We start from the raw sequence: 16,448 nt of genomic DNA on the forward strand, positions 1-16,448 counted from the left end.
CTAATGAAGATGCCCTAGCTACTGTGTGTGCTGCAGGCTATCCTAATGAAGATGCCCTAGCTGCTGTGTGTGCTGCAGGCTAGCCTAGTGAAAATGCCCTAGCTGCTGTGTGTGCTGCAGGCTATCCTAATGAAGATGCCCTAGCTGCTGTGTATGCTGCAGGCTAGCCTAATGAAAATGCCCTAGCTGCTGTGTGTGCTGCAGGCTATCCTAATGAAGATGCCCTAGCTGCTGTGTGTGCTGCAGGCTATCTTAATGAAGATGCCCTAGCTGCTGTGTGTGCTGCAGGCTATCCTAATGAAGATGCCCTAGCTGCTGTGTGTGCTGCAGGCTATCCTAATGAAGATGCCCTAGCTGCTGTGTGTGCTGCAGGCTATCCTAATGAAGATGCCCTAGCTGCTGTATGTGCTGCAGGCTATCCTAATGAAGATGCCCTAGCTGCTGTGTGTGCTGCAGGCTATCCTAATGAAGATGCCCTAGCTGCTGTGTGTGCTGCAGGCTATCCTAATGAAAATGCCCTAGCTGCTGTGTGTGCTGCAGGCTAGCCTAGTGAAAATGCCCTAGCTGCTGTGTGTGCTGCAGGCTAGCCTAGTGAAAATGCCCTAGCTGCTGTGTGTGCTGCAGGCTATCCTAATGAAGATGCCCTAGCTGCTGTGTGTGCTGCAGGCTATCCTAATGAAGATGCCCTAGCTGCTGTGTGTGCTGCAGGCTATCCTAATGAAAATGCCCTAGCTGCTGTGTGTGCTGCAGGCTAGCCTAATGAAAATGCCCTAGCTGCTGTGTGTGCTGCAGGCTATCCTAATGAAGATGCCCTAGCTGCTGTGTGTGCTGCAGGCTATCCTAATGAAAATGCCCTAGCTGCTGTGTGTGCTGCAGGCTAGCCTAATGAAGATGCCCTAGCTGCTGTGTGTGCTGCAGGCTAGCCTAGTGAAGATGCCCTAGCTGCTGTGTGTGCTGCAGGCTATCCTAATGAAAATGCCCTAGCTGCTGTGTGTGCTGCAGGCTATCCTAATGAAGATGCCCTAGCTGCTGTGTGTGCTGCAGGCTAGCCTAGTGAAGATGCCCTAGCTGCTGTGTGTGCTGCAGGCTAGCCTAGTGAAGATGCCCTAGCTGCTGTGTGTGCTATAGGCGGAGTGTTTCCTTCTGTTCTTCTTTCTAAACTGATAAACACTTGTAAGTTATTACAGTGATATTTCTTTATTAGGAAAAAACGTGTGAAGGATTAAAGCATGAGCTTCAAGTGCAGACTGAAAGTGCACTCAAGGAGCAGGAGGAGCTGAGGAAGTCCCTTGAGAAAGAGAAAGAGGTACAACTGCGGAAAGTGCGAGCAGCCTTTGCACAGTCCCGCTTCCACCCTCATAAAGAAATAAGTCAATGTTTCTTTCTCTAAGATGTAGTGGCTCATATGTTTAGTTTAAAGTTGTTATTGTGTTTTACTTATCACCAACAAAATTTAAAATAATTTCAAATGTAAAGGACAAATAAAGAAATATAATTAAGAAAAGAAGAAAATTGAATCAACTAACCATAAGAGGTTTAATTAGATAGGATTAAAGACCATTATAGTTGAAAAACTAATAGCTTCTTAAACATGATGTATTTCATAGATTGCCCTAAGATTTCTTTTTTATTACCTTGATAAAACACTGACCCAACGCAGGTTGGGAAGGAAAAGGTTTATTTGGCTTACATAACCCAGTCACAGCCCATCGCTGAGGGAAGCCGAAGCAGAGCTCAAGCGGAGCCCATGGGGACATGCTCTTCAGTACTTCATTCCCCAGAGTTTGATCGCTTGGTTTCTTATATCCCCAGGGCCAGCTGTCCAGACGTGGCAGCACCACAGCGGCCTGGGCCCATTCAGATCAATCATGAGCCAAGAAAGTGCCCCACAGGCCAGCGAGGGAGCAGGTTTCCAGCTGAAACTCTTCTCCCACATGATTCCAGCTTAGGCCAGGTTGACAAAACCCACCACCACAGAGACAACAGTAATAGTTGATGACAACTATATAGTGACAAAAAGATGTTTCTGGACTACTACACAGAAACCAAATATTTAATGTCGTTGGTATCCACAAAAATAAGTCATATTTGGAAGGTGGCCAATAGGTTCAATAATATCTGCCAAATGTAGTGTGTTGCTTGTAGCAGATACACACACAAAAATGTGTTTTGACTGCATGAGTCAAACAGGTTTCCATTTCTTTTAGACTTCTCAACAGTTGAAGGTAGACCTCAGTTCAGTCAAGGAGGAAGTTGCACAGGCTCAAAATGCATTAAAACAAAAGGAAAAAGAGGCACAGCAGCTTCAGGGGACCATAAACCAGCTGAAGCAATCAACTGAACAGAAGAAAAAACAAATCCAAGTACTTCAAGGAGAAGTTAAAAATGCTGTTTCAGAAAAGGTATTGATAAAAAAATATTTACTTTTTATAGGAAAAAAGTGGAAGTTAAGAAAGTATTAAAATGAGAGTTCTATTACAGGCATAAATACTTAAAATTGTGTTAAATCTATAGGTTATACTTGATATATGATTTAAGTCTGAATGTTCATTGGAATTGCCAGCTAATTTATTATTTACATTTTTGATAATCCTTTGTCTAATAGTCATGAAAATACATAGAAGTAATGTTTGGCATTAGGGCAGTTACTCATGTAATATTTATACTGTCTTAGAAAAGTTTAAAGAAATTCACAATAAATCATTCTTACTATGTGAAAATAATGACATTATAAAGTAAACTGTATTTTAAAAACTCAGCAATGTCAGATTTCCTTTAATATATTTGACATTTTATATTATACCAGAATATTTTTATTTTCAAAAATGAAGGGACATTTATTGTTAACCAACTGTTTTTTATTCTTAAACATGTTCACATCTTGTCCAGAATGAACTAGTGAAATAGGCTATGATTAGTACTAAACATTTAAGCAAAGTAAGGTCTTTCCCATTGTTAGTTTGTGTAGTTTGGTTGGTCTTTAGAGAAGAGGTAGTCTGAACAATAGCCTAAATGGCCATGACATTAAGAGTCAGCTGCCACACTGCTAGAGTAAAAAGAATATAGATTAGACACAGTACATAGGAAGTTTTTCTGTTATGCTACATTACATAAAAACAATTTTCTCAAAGTCTAGATAACATGTCTTTTTGTGCTTTCATATGTTGTAATCGGAAGTTAGAATGTAATTGTTACAGTGTGTTTTTGCACATTCTTCCAGACCCTGCTTAGTCGTCAACAACTTGATGCACGTACATAGTTTATGCCATATCCACGCTCATCTGCCCGACTCCTCTTCCCTCTGGACCACTTCTTCCTAAAAAGCTCCTGTGCTACTTAACCTTTTTTCCTTTTTTAAAAGTATTTCTTTTATCCTTTGAGATTATAATTACATCATCTGTCCCCTCCTTTTCCTCCCCTAAACCCTCCATATCTTTAACAGTCCTTGCTCTTTTTCAAATTCATGGCCTCTTATTTTCATTATACACATCTAGATATGTAACAACAATCAATGAAAAGAACAATCAACACACCAGTAGTGGCTATTCCACTGAAAACAAATGACTCCCCCAGCAGCCACCACCTACCAGTGGCCCCTCAGCCAGGGCCTCATGAGCTGTCCTGTCTGTATGCTGAAGGGTTCCATCTTGTACAGAGCTAGCTAGTTATACGTTTTAATGACCTTCTCTCTCTCTCTCTCTCTCTCTCTCTCTCTCTCTCTCTCTCTCTCTCTCTGTGTGTGGGGGGGGGGTGGGGAGAGAGAGAGAGGAGAGAGAGAGAGAGATTTATTTTAGAAGCGGATTTTGTACTGATCTCAAGTTTGGGATGGCAGTTGGGATGGAAGCCCTTCAAATATCTGGAACTATAGCCATGTGCCACCATTCCTAATTTATATATATTGATGTTTGAGCCCCCCAACCCCCGAATTCAGTGTTAAATCCAGATATTTCTGAAACTTCATCTTTATATCATGATAATTTAGTGAATTGAAAATACATTTTGCATGTTTTCTTTTATTAAATTATTACAAGATTTCATTCAGATTTAAAAGTTATATATATATATCACATATGATTTTTACAGCTTCATCAAATGATACCTAAGGTTAGATATGTGGTACAACATTTAAGAAAAGAAGTGAGATTCTAGAAAAGGACATAGATAGGTAAAGGATGAGCTCTGACATGACAGGTGTCGTGGTTCCCCAGCATGAGTCAGAAGAGCCCTGAGAGGGAATTGGGTGGGCAGTGTGGAGTGGAGTGGGTAGCTCTCTTAGCCCCCAGGCAGGTGCATCAGCTCCTGTCGTTCCAGCTCCTCGCTCTTGGGTCTGCCTTCCTCTTCTCATGTCCCACTGTCAGTAGCCATATCCATTATAAGGATCATTTCAATAGATAAATACTAGATGTCTCAGGCCTTCCCGCTTCCGGTATAGTAGACCTCATGAAATCCTTGACATTTAATGCCGTGTTGTAATTTTGAGTGCTAGCGATATAGCTATGAACAAGATAGACACGTGCCTTGCTTGTGGAGGTTATACTTTAGGGCCAGACAGACCAGCAGAGTGGTTTGAAAGATTGATGGAGCAGGGTCTTACTGAAGTCTGAGCGATCAAAAGAGCATCTCTTTTTGAGGTGTACGCTGCACATGGATTATAAAAGCCACCAGTGACAAGTCTGGAAGTGGTGACACATACCTTTATTTCAGCACTTAAGAGGCAGAGCCAGGCAGATTTCTGTGCTTTCAGGGCAGCTTGTGACTTCCAGGGCAGCCATGGCTGTATAGTGAGACCATGTCTCAAAAAGAAAGAAAGAAAGAAAGAAAGAAAGAAAAAAAGAATCTAAAAGAAAACAGTAACAAAAAACCCTACCAATCCCATGATTTGAAGTTAATTTAATACAAATATCTTAGAGCAAGTTTGAGAAAGTAACATATGAGAAATAGGTACTCCACGTACAGGCAAATTGGTGGGCTTACAAGATTACAGAATGATAGCTTTTTAACCTATGGGTGCTTTTCAGTCTGTTGAGGGATTGATTTTTAGCAGATTTGCGCAACCAGTTGGAATACATGACTAAAAGGAAAGGAAGGAGTAAGAAGGGAAGGGGCCGAGAAAGTGTTGCAGTGACCAGGCATTGTGTGGGGGGGGGGGGCATAAAGTGGAGGAGAATGGGCTGCAAGTGTGGTTTGCCAGTGCGGTTACTGAGCCTTTATGATAGACTAGGTGTTGAGGGATGTTGGGAGAATCAAGGATAACTCTATTTGAATTTGTGCATGTGGATGTTTGACAGTGCCATTTATTGGAGTGACAGTTTGGGATAGGCAGGCTGCTCTCAAGACTCAAGAGCTCAGGTTGAGACAGGTGTCTGGATTGTTGAAGAGGAGACACAACAGTCCTGTATAAGAAGAGCTCCAAGTTCAGGTGGAGAGGCTAAAGCTACGTGTTAAGTAAAAGGCATTTAAAGAGAACTTCTTTCGTTCTAAAGGAGAACTTTTTAAAAAATGCATAAAATAATATCAGCAAAAGTCTGGAGTTCTACAATATTAAGAGATATAGTTGAGGAAAAGAAGCCAGTAAAATAATTTGAGGAGAAATGACCAGCAAAATTGGAAGAGAATGTGAAACATGAATGTCTTGGAAACTAGGTGGGGGAGAGAGAGAGAGTTCCTTAGAAATCCTTAGAACAGGGCACAGCTATCAAGCAGCACCGAGTGATGGCAGCGTTTGAAAGGCAAAGGATAGACATCAACCTCAAGTTTGTTTGTTTGTTTGCTTTTTCGAGACAAGGATTCTCTGGGTCACCCTGGCTGTCCTAGACTCCCTTTGTAGACCAGGCTGATCTCAAACTCACAGAGGCCTGTGTGCCTCTGCCTCCCGAGTGCTGGGATTAAAGGTGTGCATCACCACACCCAGCTATGTCATTTTATTTTTATAGAAGGTTAATTGACACATTGTAACTATATATATACATAAACACACATTCATAGAATGGGTGGATCATTCTATACTTGTGTATGTTTGTTCATTTTATTTAAAGTTGTTGTTTTTTCCTCTCATAATACCTCCTGACTATGGTGTCCCTGCCTTCTACTCCTCCCAGTTTCTTCCCACCTCCTGTCTCATCAGGATCCACCCTCTTTCTGTCTCTCATTAGAAAACAATCAGGCTTCTAAGGGATAATAATAAAAATAAAATATAATAAGATGAAAACTTGTGTACAATTTTCAATGATCAAAGATCAAATGTTTCTTTTAAACATCATTTCTTCATGTTGAGAACCCTCAAACTCTTTCTTTTTTTCTTTCTTTCTTTTTTTTTTTCCTTCCCCAAACTCTTTCTTATCTTCTGGTTCCTTGTAATACATACAGTAAATCACCACCATAAGTCACAGCCCTTGGAACCTGTTCCTCCCAGTAAATCCTACTTGTACCCACTCTGCAGTCTCTCTTCTCCTGGTGGCCCTGTCCTGCTAAGCCTCTGTCAGAACTGTTTACTCCATGAGCGTGCATACTTATTTTAAAAGTCAAATATATTTTACTATCATGAAGACATATTTTAAATATATTATATTTTTATCTCTCCCAAATGTTCTCAAAGGTGAGTTGGTTTTAGAGTATTTTGAACTTATGTGAAATTTTCATTTCTTGTCTTGATATTAATAAAGGTGACTTACATAAATTCCCAGAGTTATGCTCGAGTTTTCAAGAGTAGAAACTACACATTACCTTCAGTTCAGCACAATAGTGGCTTCTTAATTTCTTTCATAATAATTTCACTAATTTCTCTTAGTTCAGCCTTAAAATGTCATTCAAGAAATCTAGGGCTGCATCTGCTCACAGCAGAGAGCCAGTGCCCACTGCTTCCTGGTGGAAGGCCTCGCCTTCCCTTTGGTTGCATTTGCATTTAAATAGGGCCTTGCTGGCTCTGTTACTCTCTGCCTTCATACCTTTAACGCAGGTTGCTCCTTATTAAAATATGGTCTTAGGCCATACATGCAGGTTAGCTGGTTTTCAGAGTTCTACTTGTATAAACGGGTTTGATCTGCATTCTCTTTTAAATAACTACTGCATGTTTCAGACAGAGCTGGAGAGTAGACTGCAGCAGCAGTCAGCGCAGGCCGCCCGGGAACTGGCAGGAGAGAAGGAGAAGCTGTCGGCCTTACAGAGCACCTATGAGAAGTGCCAGGCAGACCTGCAGCAGCTCCAGTCTGACCTCTATGGCAAAGAGTCGGAGCTTCTAGCCACACGGCAAGACCTTAAGGTACAGTAAGCAGCGGGACGCTATAAAGCCCGGGAACGACTGCCTAGTGGGCAAGGGAAGGGAATATTTCCGAAGTGTCATGTTTTTCTATGAAATTACTCCTTTAATGTTCTTTTTAAAATTAACTTTTTAAAAAAATCATAATATGCATGATTAAAATATACATAAACACTTATTTTGAAATGAGTTATAGAGAAGTAAATTGGGCAAAACTGATTTTTAGTGTCATGTATTTGTCAACCTTCTAAGCTTACAGGAATGATTAAAATTAGGCCCATTAAATCTAGCCTTGATTAATAATAGTGTATGATCAAATAAAGTATCATGTTTATTAAAAGAAAAGGTATAAATAAAAAGTTTAGCAAATTTTATACAACGGTGGCATGTAACTTCTCTAAAGGAAAGCCAGTGCTGTGCTCATACACACACAGGACTTTGAGCCGCCACCCTGCCCTGCCCTCGGTCTCCTCTGCCCCTGTCACTGCTTCTGGTCTTTTTTTTTTTTTTTTTTTTTCAGTCATGGTAATATCTCTTTTTTTTGTTTAAAGTGCACTAATGTAAGAGTTTGTTGAGAATCACCAAACATTAAGACATTTTATTTACTTATATATATTGTATTTTATTTATTTTGATTTGAATTTAAAGCATATTAAATGTTTAGAAGAAAACAAGTGGATTTTATACTTAACCAGGAGCAATTATAAAGAAGCTTGGATCACCTGGTGGGGAAATCAGTTAAGATTTTTTTTCCTCTAGGGGATCTGATGCTGTCTTCTGGTTTCCTGAATGGATGTAATGCACATTAACTCATGCAGGCGCACACACACACACACACACACACACAAATAAATTAATGTAAAAAAAAATCAATCGATCTTCCTAAATTCTGGTAATGAGACGTGAGTTGGTTAGAACAGGATTAGAGTTAGGAGAATGGCAGGGATAAAGGACAGAGTTCATAGCAGGCCAGTAGAGGGCAAGGACTTGACACAGCAACAGGAAGTTGGGGCAAAGAAAGGGAAAAGGAGGCCTAAAAAGGGGGAGGGCCCTAGAAGATGGCTTAGTAGTTAAGAATACTTACTGTTTTTCCAGAGGACCTGAGTTCGATTCCCAGCATCCACATGGTAGCTCACAACTGCCTGTATGTAACTCCAGTTCCAGGGGATCTTGTGGTCTTTCTGACCTCTGTGGGCATTGCGCACATTTGATGCACAGACAGACACATAGGCAAAACATACATACACGTCTTTTTTTTTTTTTTTTCGAGACAAGGTTTCTCTTTGTAGCCTTGGCTGTCCTGGATTCACTTTGTAGACCAGGCTGGCCTCGAACTCATAGCAATCTGCCTGCCTCTGCCTCTCGAGTGCTGTGATTAAAGGTGTGCGCTACCATACCTGGCCACATAAAAATTAAAATAAATCTTAAAGAAAATTTAAAACTGGTCATTACTGTTAAATTGTTGTGTTTGTTTTGCAACATGTTGAAGGGCAGGGGAAGTTTGCATTTAACCTAAAGGCAGCGAGGCACCTCTAAGGGGACTTGCATCATGTAGTCTGAGCAAAGAGAAAGCAGAGGGCAGGCCTAGGGGAGGTTTACAGCAGGGCTCCTTGGAGCCTCTGCTCTGACGCTGCTTTTACAGTGTGGCAGGCCCAGGCATGCAGCAGGGCCGAACCACGGCTGGAGCTGTTGGTTTTACCCAAAGCCCCCTCCTCTTTAGCCACAATCTGTTTTAATAACTCTAAACTGAAATGTATACAAACTGCCTTTTTAAAGAACAGGTTCCTAAGGAAGTGCAATTATTTGTAGACCAGGAAGAGAGATGATTGCCAACCATTTTTTTCCTTTTGCTTCAATGAGATGATTTCCCATGTGAGAGAGAAGGGAGAAGAGAGAACATTCTATAACATGACACTTAACTAGGTGAAGGCTTTTGGTTGCAGCTGATGTCAGTGTATATACCTCAGATTGACAATATGTACTTGGACACAAGTAGAGTTGAGCAAGCCTGGCCTGATCTGCATCATTAGCCCCATCTACTGGATCATAGATTAAACACTTTGCTCACTGGTATTTCTATTGCCTATAACCTGTGTTGTCATTTGTCCAGGAAGAGGAGAATGGAATTCACTATTCAGTTCAAATTCATAGTATAAATGTATGCCCGGCTAAAATGGAAAGTGTAGGGTTTTTACAGAATTAAACCTAAATTTTCTCATCCCAGTACTTTCTCTTATGTCATTTTATTAGACATCAGAAAAAGCAAGAACTAACATTAGAAATGTTTTATTTGAAAGAAGTGTGGGAAGTCTTGCTTAATAAAAAACAGAGCCACAGGGGACTGCAGCAATTTCTTTTCACTATGATGCTATGATCAGTGTAATCATGGTCAAGGTTGGTAGTTGATCCACTCAGTGATTTGCCTATTGTGCTGGTTGTGGATAGGGTAAAGAGCAAAGAACTGGACCAGGAGGAGTATCCTGGTTAGCAGTGCTGAGCGAGTGAGGCATCCATGGCAGTCCTGTGTAGGAGTGTGTCAGTGGGTATTCAGACACAGAGGAGAGCAGTCGCCCTCCCCATCGTCAAAAAGACTTTGTGATATAGTCTAACTTGCATCTTGACTTTATTTTTTTTCTTTTTTTTCTCCTTTATTAATTTATTCTTGTTACATCTCAATGGTTATCCCATCCCTTGTATCCTCCCATTCTTCCCTCCCTCCCATATTCCCCTTACTCCCCTCCCCTATGACTGTTCCTGAGGGGGATTACCTCCCCCTGTATATGTTCATAGGGTATCAAGTCTCTTCTTGGTAACCTGCTATCCTTCCTCTGAGTGCCACCAGGTCTCCCCCTCCAGGGGACATGGTCAAAGGTGAGGCATCAGAGTATGTGAGAAAGTAATATCCCACTCTCCACTCTACTGTGGAGAGTGTTCTGTCCATTGTCTAGATCTGGGTAGGGGTTTAAGGTTTACCGCCTGTATTGTCCTTGGCTGGTGCCTTAGTTTGAGCGGGACCCCTGTGCCCAAATCTGCCTATCATAATGTTCTACTTGTAGGCTTCTAGGACCCTCTGGATCCTTCTACTTTGCCATTCTCCCATGATTCTCTCATCTAGAGTCCCAATAGAATGTCCTCCCCTCTGTCTCAGTTTCCTGGTAAGTGAAGGCTTTCGTGGGACATGCCCTTTGGGCTAATATGCAGATATAAGTGAGTATATACCATTTGAGTCTTTCTGCTTCTGGGTTAACTCACTCATTATGCTCATTTCTAGCTCAATCCATTTATCCACAAATTTCGGGAATTCCTTGTTTTTAATAGCTGAGTAGTATTCCATAGTGTATATGTACCACAGTTTCTTTATCCATTCTTCTATTGAGGGACACTTAGGCTGTTTCCATGTTCTGGCTATTATGAATAAGGCTGCTATGAACATGGTTGAGCAAATTTTCTTGTTGTGTGCTGGAGCATCTTCTGGGTATATTCCAAGGAGTGGAATAGCTGGGTCTTGAGGAAGCCCTATTCCCATTTTTCTGAGATAGCACCAGATAGATTTCCAAAGTGGTTGTACTAGTTTGCATTCCCACCAGCAATGAAGGAGTGTTCCTCTCTCCCCACATCCTCGCCAGCATGTGGTGTCTCTTGAATTTTTGATCTTAGCCATTCTGATGGGTGTAAGATGGAATCTCAGAGTTGTTTTGATTTGCATTTCCCTGATGATTAAGGAGGTTGAGCATTTCTTTTAGTGTTTCTCAGCCATTTGATATTCCTCTGTTGAGAATTCTCTGTTTAGTTCCAAGCCCCATTTCTCAATTGGGTTATTTGGTTTGGTGGTGTTTAATTTCTTGAGTTCTTTATATATTTTGGATATTAGACCTTTGTCAGATGTAGGGTTGGTGAAGATCTTTTCCCAGTCTGTAGGCTTTCGCTTTGTTCTCTTGACAGTGTCTCCTGCCTTACAGAAGCTTCTCAGCCTCATGAGGTCCCATTTATTAATTGTTGACATTAATGTCTGGGCTGTTGGTGTTCTGTTCAGGAAGTTGTCTCCTGTGCCAATATGTTCCAGGCTCTTCCCCACTTTTTCTTCTAAGTGACTTAGTGTCTCTGGTTTTATGTTGAGGTCTTTAATCCACTTGGATTTGAGTTTTGTACAAGGTGACAAATATGGGTCCAGTTGCATTCTTTTACACATAGACATCCAGTTAGACCAGCACCATTTGTTGAAGATGCTATCCCTTTTCCATCGAATGGATTTGGCTTCTTTGTCGAAAATCAAGTGACCATATGTGTGTGGATTCATATCTGGGTCTTCGATTCGATTCCACTGATCAACCAGCCTATTGCTGTGCCAGTACCATGCTGTTTTAATTACTATTGCTTTATAGTACAGTTTGAGATCAGGTATGGAGACTCCTCCGGAGCACCTTTTATTGTACAAGATTGTTTTAGCTATTCTATGTTTTTTGTTTTTCCATATGAAGTTCAGAATTGAACTTTCAATGTCTTTAAAAAATTGTTTAGGGTATTTTGATAGGGATTGCATTGAATCTGTAGATTGCTTTTGGTAGGATGGCCATTTTTATTATGTTAATTCTCCCAATCCATGAGCAAGGAAGATCATTCCATCTTCTCATGTCATCTTCAGTCTCTTTCTTTAGAGTTTTGAAATTTTTTTCAAACAAGTCCTTCACTTGCTTAGTTAGAGTAACTCCTAAGTACTTTATTTTGCTTGTGGCTAATGTGAAGGATGTAGTTTTCCTAATTTCTTCCTCTGCAAGCTTGTCATTTGTGTATAGGAAGGCTACAGACTTTTTTGAGTTAATTTTGTATGCAGCCAATTTGCTGAAGGTGTTTATCAGCTGTAGGAGTTCTCTGGTGGAATTTTGAGGGTCACTTATGTAGACTATCATATCATCTGCAAATAGGGATAATTTGACTTCCTCCTTTCCCATTTGAATACCTTTGATCTCCTTTTGTTGTCTTATTGCTCTGGCTAGAACTTCGAGTACTATATTGAAGAGATATGGAGAGAGTGGGCAGCCTTGCCTTGTTCCTGATTTTAGAGGAATTTCCTTGAGTATCTCACCATTTACTTTGATTTTGGCTATTGGCTTCCTATATATAGCCTTTATTATGTTGAGGAAAGTGCCTTGTATTCCCGATCTCTCTAATACTTTAAACATGAATGGGTGTTGGATTTTATCAAATGCTTTCTCTGCATCTAAAGAGATGATCATGTGGTTTTTTATTTTCAGTTTGTTTATATGGTGGATTACATTGATGGATTTCCGTATATTAAACCATCCCTGCATGCCTGGAATGAAGCCTACTTGGTCATGATGAATGATATCTTTGATGTGCTCTTGTATTCGTTTTGCAAGTATTTTATTTAGTATTTTTTCATCAATGTTCATAAGAGAAATTGGTCTGAAATTCTCTTTCTTTGTTGAGTCTTTGTGAGGTTTAGGTATCAATAAGACTATGGCCTCATAGAATGAATTTGGTAATGTTCCATCCCTTTCTATCTTTTGGAGTAGCTTGAAGAGTATCGGTATTAGCTCGCCCTTGAAGGTCTGGTAGAATTTTGCACTGAAACCATCTGGCCCTGGGCTTTTTTTGGTTGGGAGACTATCAATGATTACTTCAATTTCTGTAGGAGAAATGGGACTATTTAGCTTGTTTATCTGTTCTTCACTCAACTTTGGCAAGTGAAATTGATCAAGAAAATCGTCCATTTCCCTTAGATTTTCAAATTTTGTGGCATATATGCCTTCAAAGTAGGATCTTATGATTTTTTGTATTTCTTCAGTGTCTGTTGTTATGTCTCCCTTTTCATTTCTGATTTTGTTGATTTCAATACTGTCTCTCTGCCTTTTAGTTAGTTTGGCTAATGGTCTGTCTATCTTGTTGACTTTCTCAAAGAACCAGCTCTTGGTTTTGTTGATTCTTTGGACTGTTTTCTTAGTTTCTAATTTGTTAATTTCACCCCTGAGTGATTATTTTCAGACGTCTAGTCCTTTTGGGTGTTTCTGCTTCTCTTTTTTCTAGGGCTTCCAATTGTGTCGTTAAGGTGCTTATGTGCGATGCTTCCAATTTCTTTTTAAAGGCACTTAGTGCTATGAATTTTCCTCTTAGCACTGCTTTCAATGTATTCCACAAATTTGGGTATGTTGTTCCTTCATTTTCATTGAATTTCAGAAACTCCTTGATTTCTTTCTTTATTTCTTCCCTGACCCAGGTGTCATTTAGCAGAGTTGTTTAGTTTCCACATACGTGTAGGCTTTTTGTTATTTCTGTTGTTGTTGAATTGCAGCCTAAGCCCATGATGATCTGATAGGATACAAGGTATTATTTCAATCCTCTTGTATCTGTTGAGGCTTTCTTTGTGAACTACAATGTGTGGAGAAGGTTCCATGGGGTGCAGAGAAGAAGGTATATTCTTTCTTGTTTGGGTGAAAGGTTCTATAGATATCCGTTAGATCCATTTGACCCATGGCATTGGTTATTGATGTTATTTCTCGGCTTAGTTTCTGTTTCGATGACTTGTCCTTCGGTGAGAGTGGGGTGTTGAAGTCTCCCACTATTATTGTGTGGGGATCGATGTGTGGTTTAAGCCTTTTTAGCAGATCTTTTACAAATGTGGGTGCCCTTGTATTGGGAGCATAGATGTTCAGAATTGTGATGTCATCTTGGTTGACTTTACCTTTGATGAGTATGAAGTGTCCATCCTCATCCCTTTTGATTAATCTTGGTTGAAAGTCTATTTTGTTCAATATTAAAATGGCTACGCCTGCTTGCTTCTTGTGACCATTTGCTTGGAATTTTTTTTTTCCAACCTTTTATCCTGAGGACATGCCTATCATTATGGGTGAGATGTGTTTCTTGAATGCAGAAGAATGTTGGATCCTGTTTATGCACCCATTCAGTTAGTCTGTGTCTTTTTATTGGAGAATTGAGACCATTGATGTTGAGAGATATTAATGACCAGTTACTATTAAGAGTCTTAATTTTGATGTTGGTTCCAGTCGAGCTTTTGTGTAGTTGTGTTTTTGCCATGGTATAGTTATCTATTTCCTGAGTAGTTTTGGTTGTAGCTTGACCCTTTGGGATGGAGTTTTCCTTCTAGTACCTTCTGTAAAGCTGGATTTGTGGATAGGTACTATTTGAATTTGGTTTTGTCATGGAATATTTTGTTTTCTCCATCAATGGTTATTGATAGTTTTGCTGGGTAAAGTAGTCTGGCCTGGCATCTGTGGTCTCTTAGGGTTTGCAGGATCTCTGTCCAGGCCCTTCTGGCTTTGATGGTCTCTGCTGAGAAGTCGGGTGTAATTCTGATAGGTTTGCCATTAAATGTTATTTGGCCCTTTTCCCTTGCAGCTTTTAATATTTTTTCTTTGTTCTGTATGTTTTGTGTTTTGATTATTATGTGATGGACAGTTTTTCTTTTCTGGTCAATTCTACAATTCTATTTGGTGTTCTGTATGCCTCTTGTATGTTTATAGGCATCTCTTTCTTTAGATTGGGGAAATTTTCTTCTATGATTTTGTTGAGAAGAGTTTCTGGGCCTTGGAGTCTGATATCTTCTCTTTCTTCAATGCCTATTATCCTCAGATTTCTTCTTTTCATGGTGTCCTTAATTTCTTGGATGTTTTGTGTCAGGAGTTTTCCAGATTTGGCATTTTCTTTAATGGTTGCTTCAAGATCTGTGATTGTATCTTCTAGACTTGAGATTCGTTCTTCCATCTCTTGGATTCTGTTAGAAAAGCTCAGCACTGTATCATTCGCCTTCTTCTCTGAGGCCTCATGTTCTCGTTTTTCTTCTGTCTGTGTGTTTATCATTGAATCCATTTTCATCTTCATATCTTGAATAGATTTTTTAATTTCTTTCATCTGGTTGTTTACATTTTCCTGAAAATTTTCCAGTTCCACTCAATGTGCTTCTTTTATGTCTCGCACCTGCTTGGCTGCGTCTTCCTGCATCTGATTTCGAATTTTATTTGTTTCCTCCGTTATCATCCTCATTACCAAGGATTTGAGGTCATTTTCTTGTGTTTCCGTTGTATTTGAGTTCTCCGGGTTGTTTTCTTTGGGATAGCTGGGAACTGGAGACGCCATGTTGTTTTGGGGTTTTTTGCGTATGCTTTTATGCTGTCCTTTAGACATCTTGCCGTCTCTGTTTTTGTTGGGTAACTTACAGAGTTGGGTGGAGGGAGTCTGATGATAGATTCACTTGTTTTCTCATGATTTCCGTAGGCTGTAAGCCCTGATACTTCACTGGTGTGGATGTCAGGAGGTTAGCCCTGTAGTTTTGGGCTCTCACAGCCAGTGATCCTCAGCTCCCCTTTGCTGTGGGTCCTGCAATCGTTCTGGGTCTCTGAATGAGCGTTGGATCAGGCCAAGGTATCCACAGCCTTTTGGGTTTCCTGCCAAGTCCAGCCAGGGATACTGGGCCCGAACCACATGTCGAGCTCAGGTAGTTTCTCAGGGCCTGAACCGTCTGCCACAGCAGGAGAACTGCGACTGCACTGAGCAAGCGCCTAGGGTGGAACTTAGCGCTCCACCCAGCTTGCATCACAGCAGGAGAACTGCGTCTGCGCTGAGCAAGCGCCTAGGGTGGAAGTGAGCACTCGGCCCAGCCTGTGTCATAGCAGGGGAGCTGCGCCTCGGGCAGAATTGCTTGCTGAGCTGAGCCAGCTTCTCCACGGCACAGCTCACTGAACAAACCCAGGACTCTGGGGCTGAACTGTCTGCTGAGTCCAGTTTGGGTCTCAAGGCACCACACAACCCAAATCCTGTCCAGAGTCCCCTCTCCCGCAGCAACTCCCACCGTCCACCACACCAATCGCCTCCACTGGAAGGCTCTGAGCTGCAAACCTCAGCCACTGCTGCTGGTGCCGCTGGTGCCGCTGGTGCCACTGGTGACACTGCTGTCTCTGCCGCTGCTGCTCTGATCCGAGAAAGTCCACGCTCCTCCCATGTGCAGGGGCAAGCAGGTCCTCCACACCCTGGTCCCTCCGAACTGTGGAGCACTTCTGCTGCCGTGGTGTGGGGACCTTGGTGTTCCTGGCTCAGAAATCTGTGCAATTCCCTGAATTGTTCACTGGAGCTTTCAAACACGGTCCACACTGCTTGCCGCCATCTTGGATCTCCTCCGCATCTTGACTTTAAAGAGCTAATTAATAGGTTTCATAAGTTT

At 41.1% G+C, this 16,448-nt stretch overlaps 1 protein-coding gene across 3 annotated transcripts in view; it reads left to right on the top strand.

Annotated features, from left to right (window-relative positions):
* EEA1 (early endosome antigen 1) overlaps window positions 1–16,448 on the top strand; it is a 114,576-nt gene that overhangs the window by 86,893 nt on the left and 11,235 nt on the right. For all 3 annotated transcript variants that reach the window (XM_084796689.1, XM_084796687.1, XM_084796688.1), the window contains 3 exons: window positions 1,205–1,306; window positions 2,208–2,402; window positions 7,076–7,258. In XM_084796689.1, the coding sequence (XP_084652815.1) occupies window positions 1,205–1,306; window positions 2,208–2,402; window positions 7,076–7,258 (480 nt within the window). The remainder of the gene's footprint in view (window positions 1–1,204; window positions 1,307–2,207; window positions 2,403–7,075; window positions 7,259–16,448) is intronic.

The sequence above is a fragment of the Acomys minous genome (assembly GCF_964271855.1).
Source record: "Acomys minous genome assembly, chromosome: 9".
Taxonomy (NCBI): domain Eukaryota; kingdom Metazoa; phylum Chordata; class Mammalia; order Rodentia; family Muridae; genus Acomys; species Acomys minous.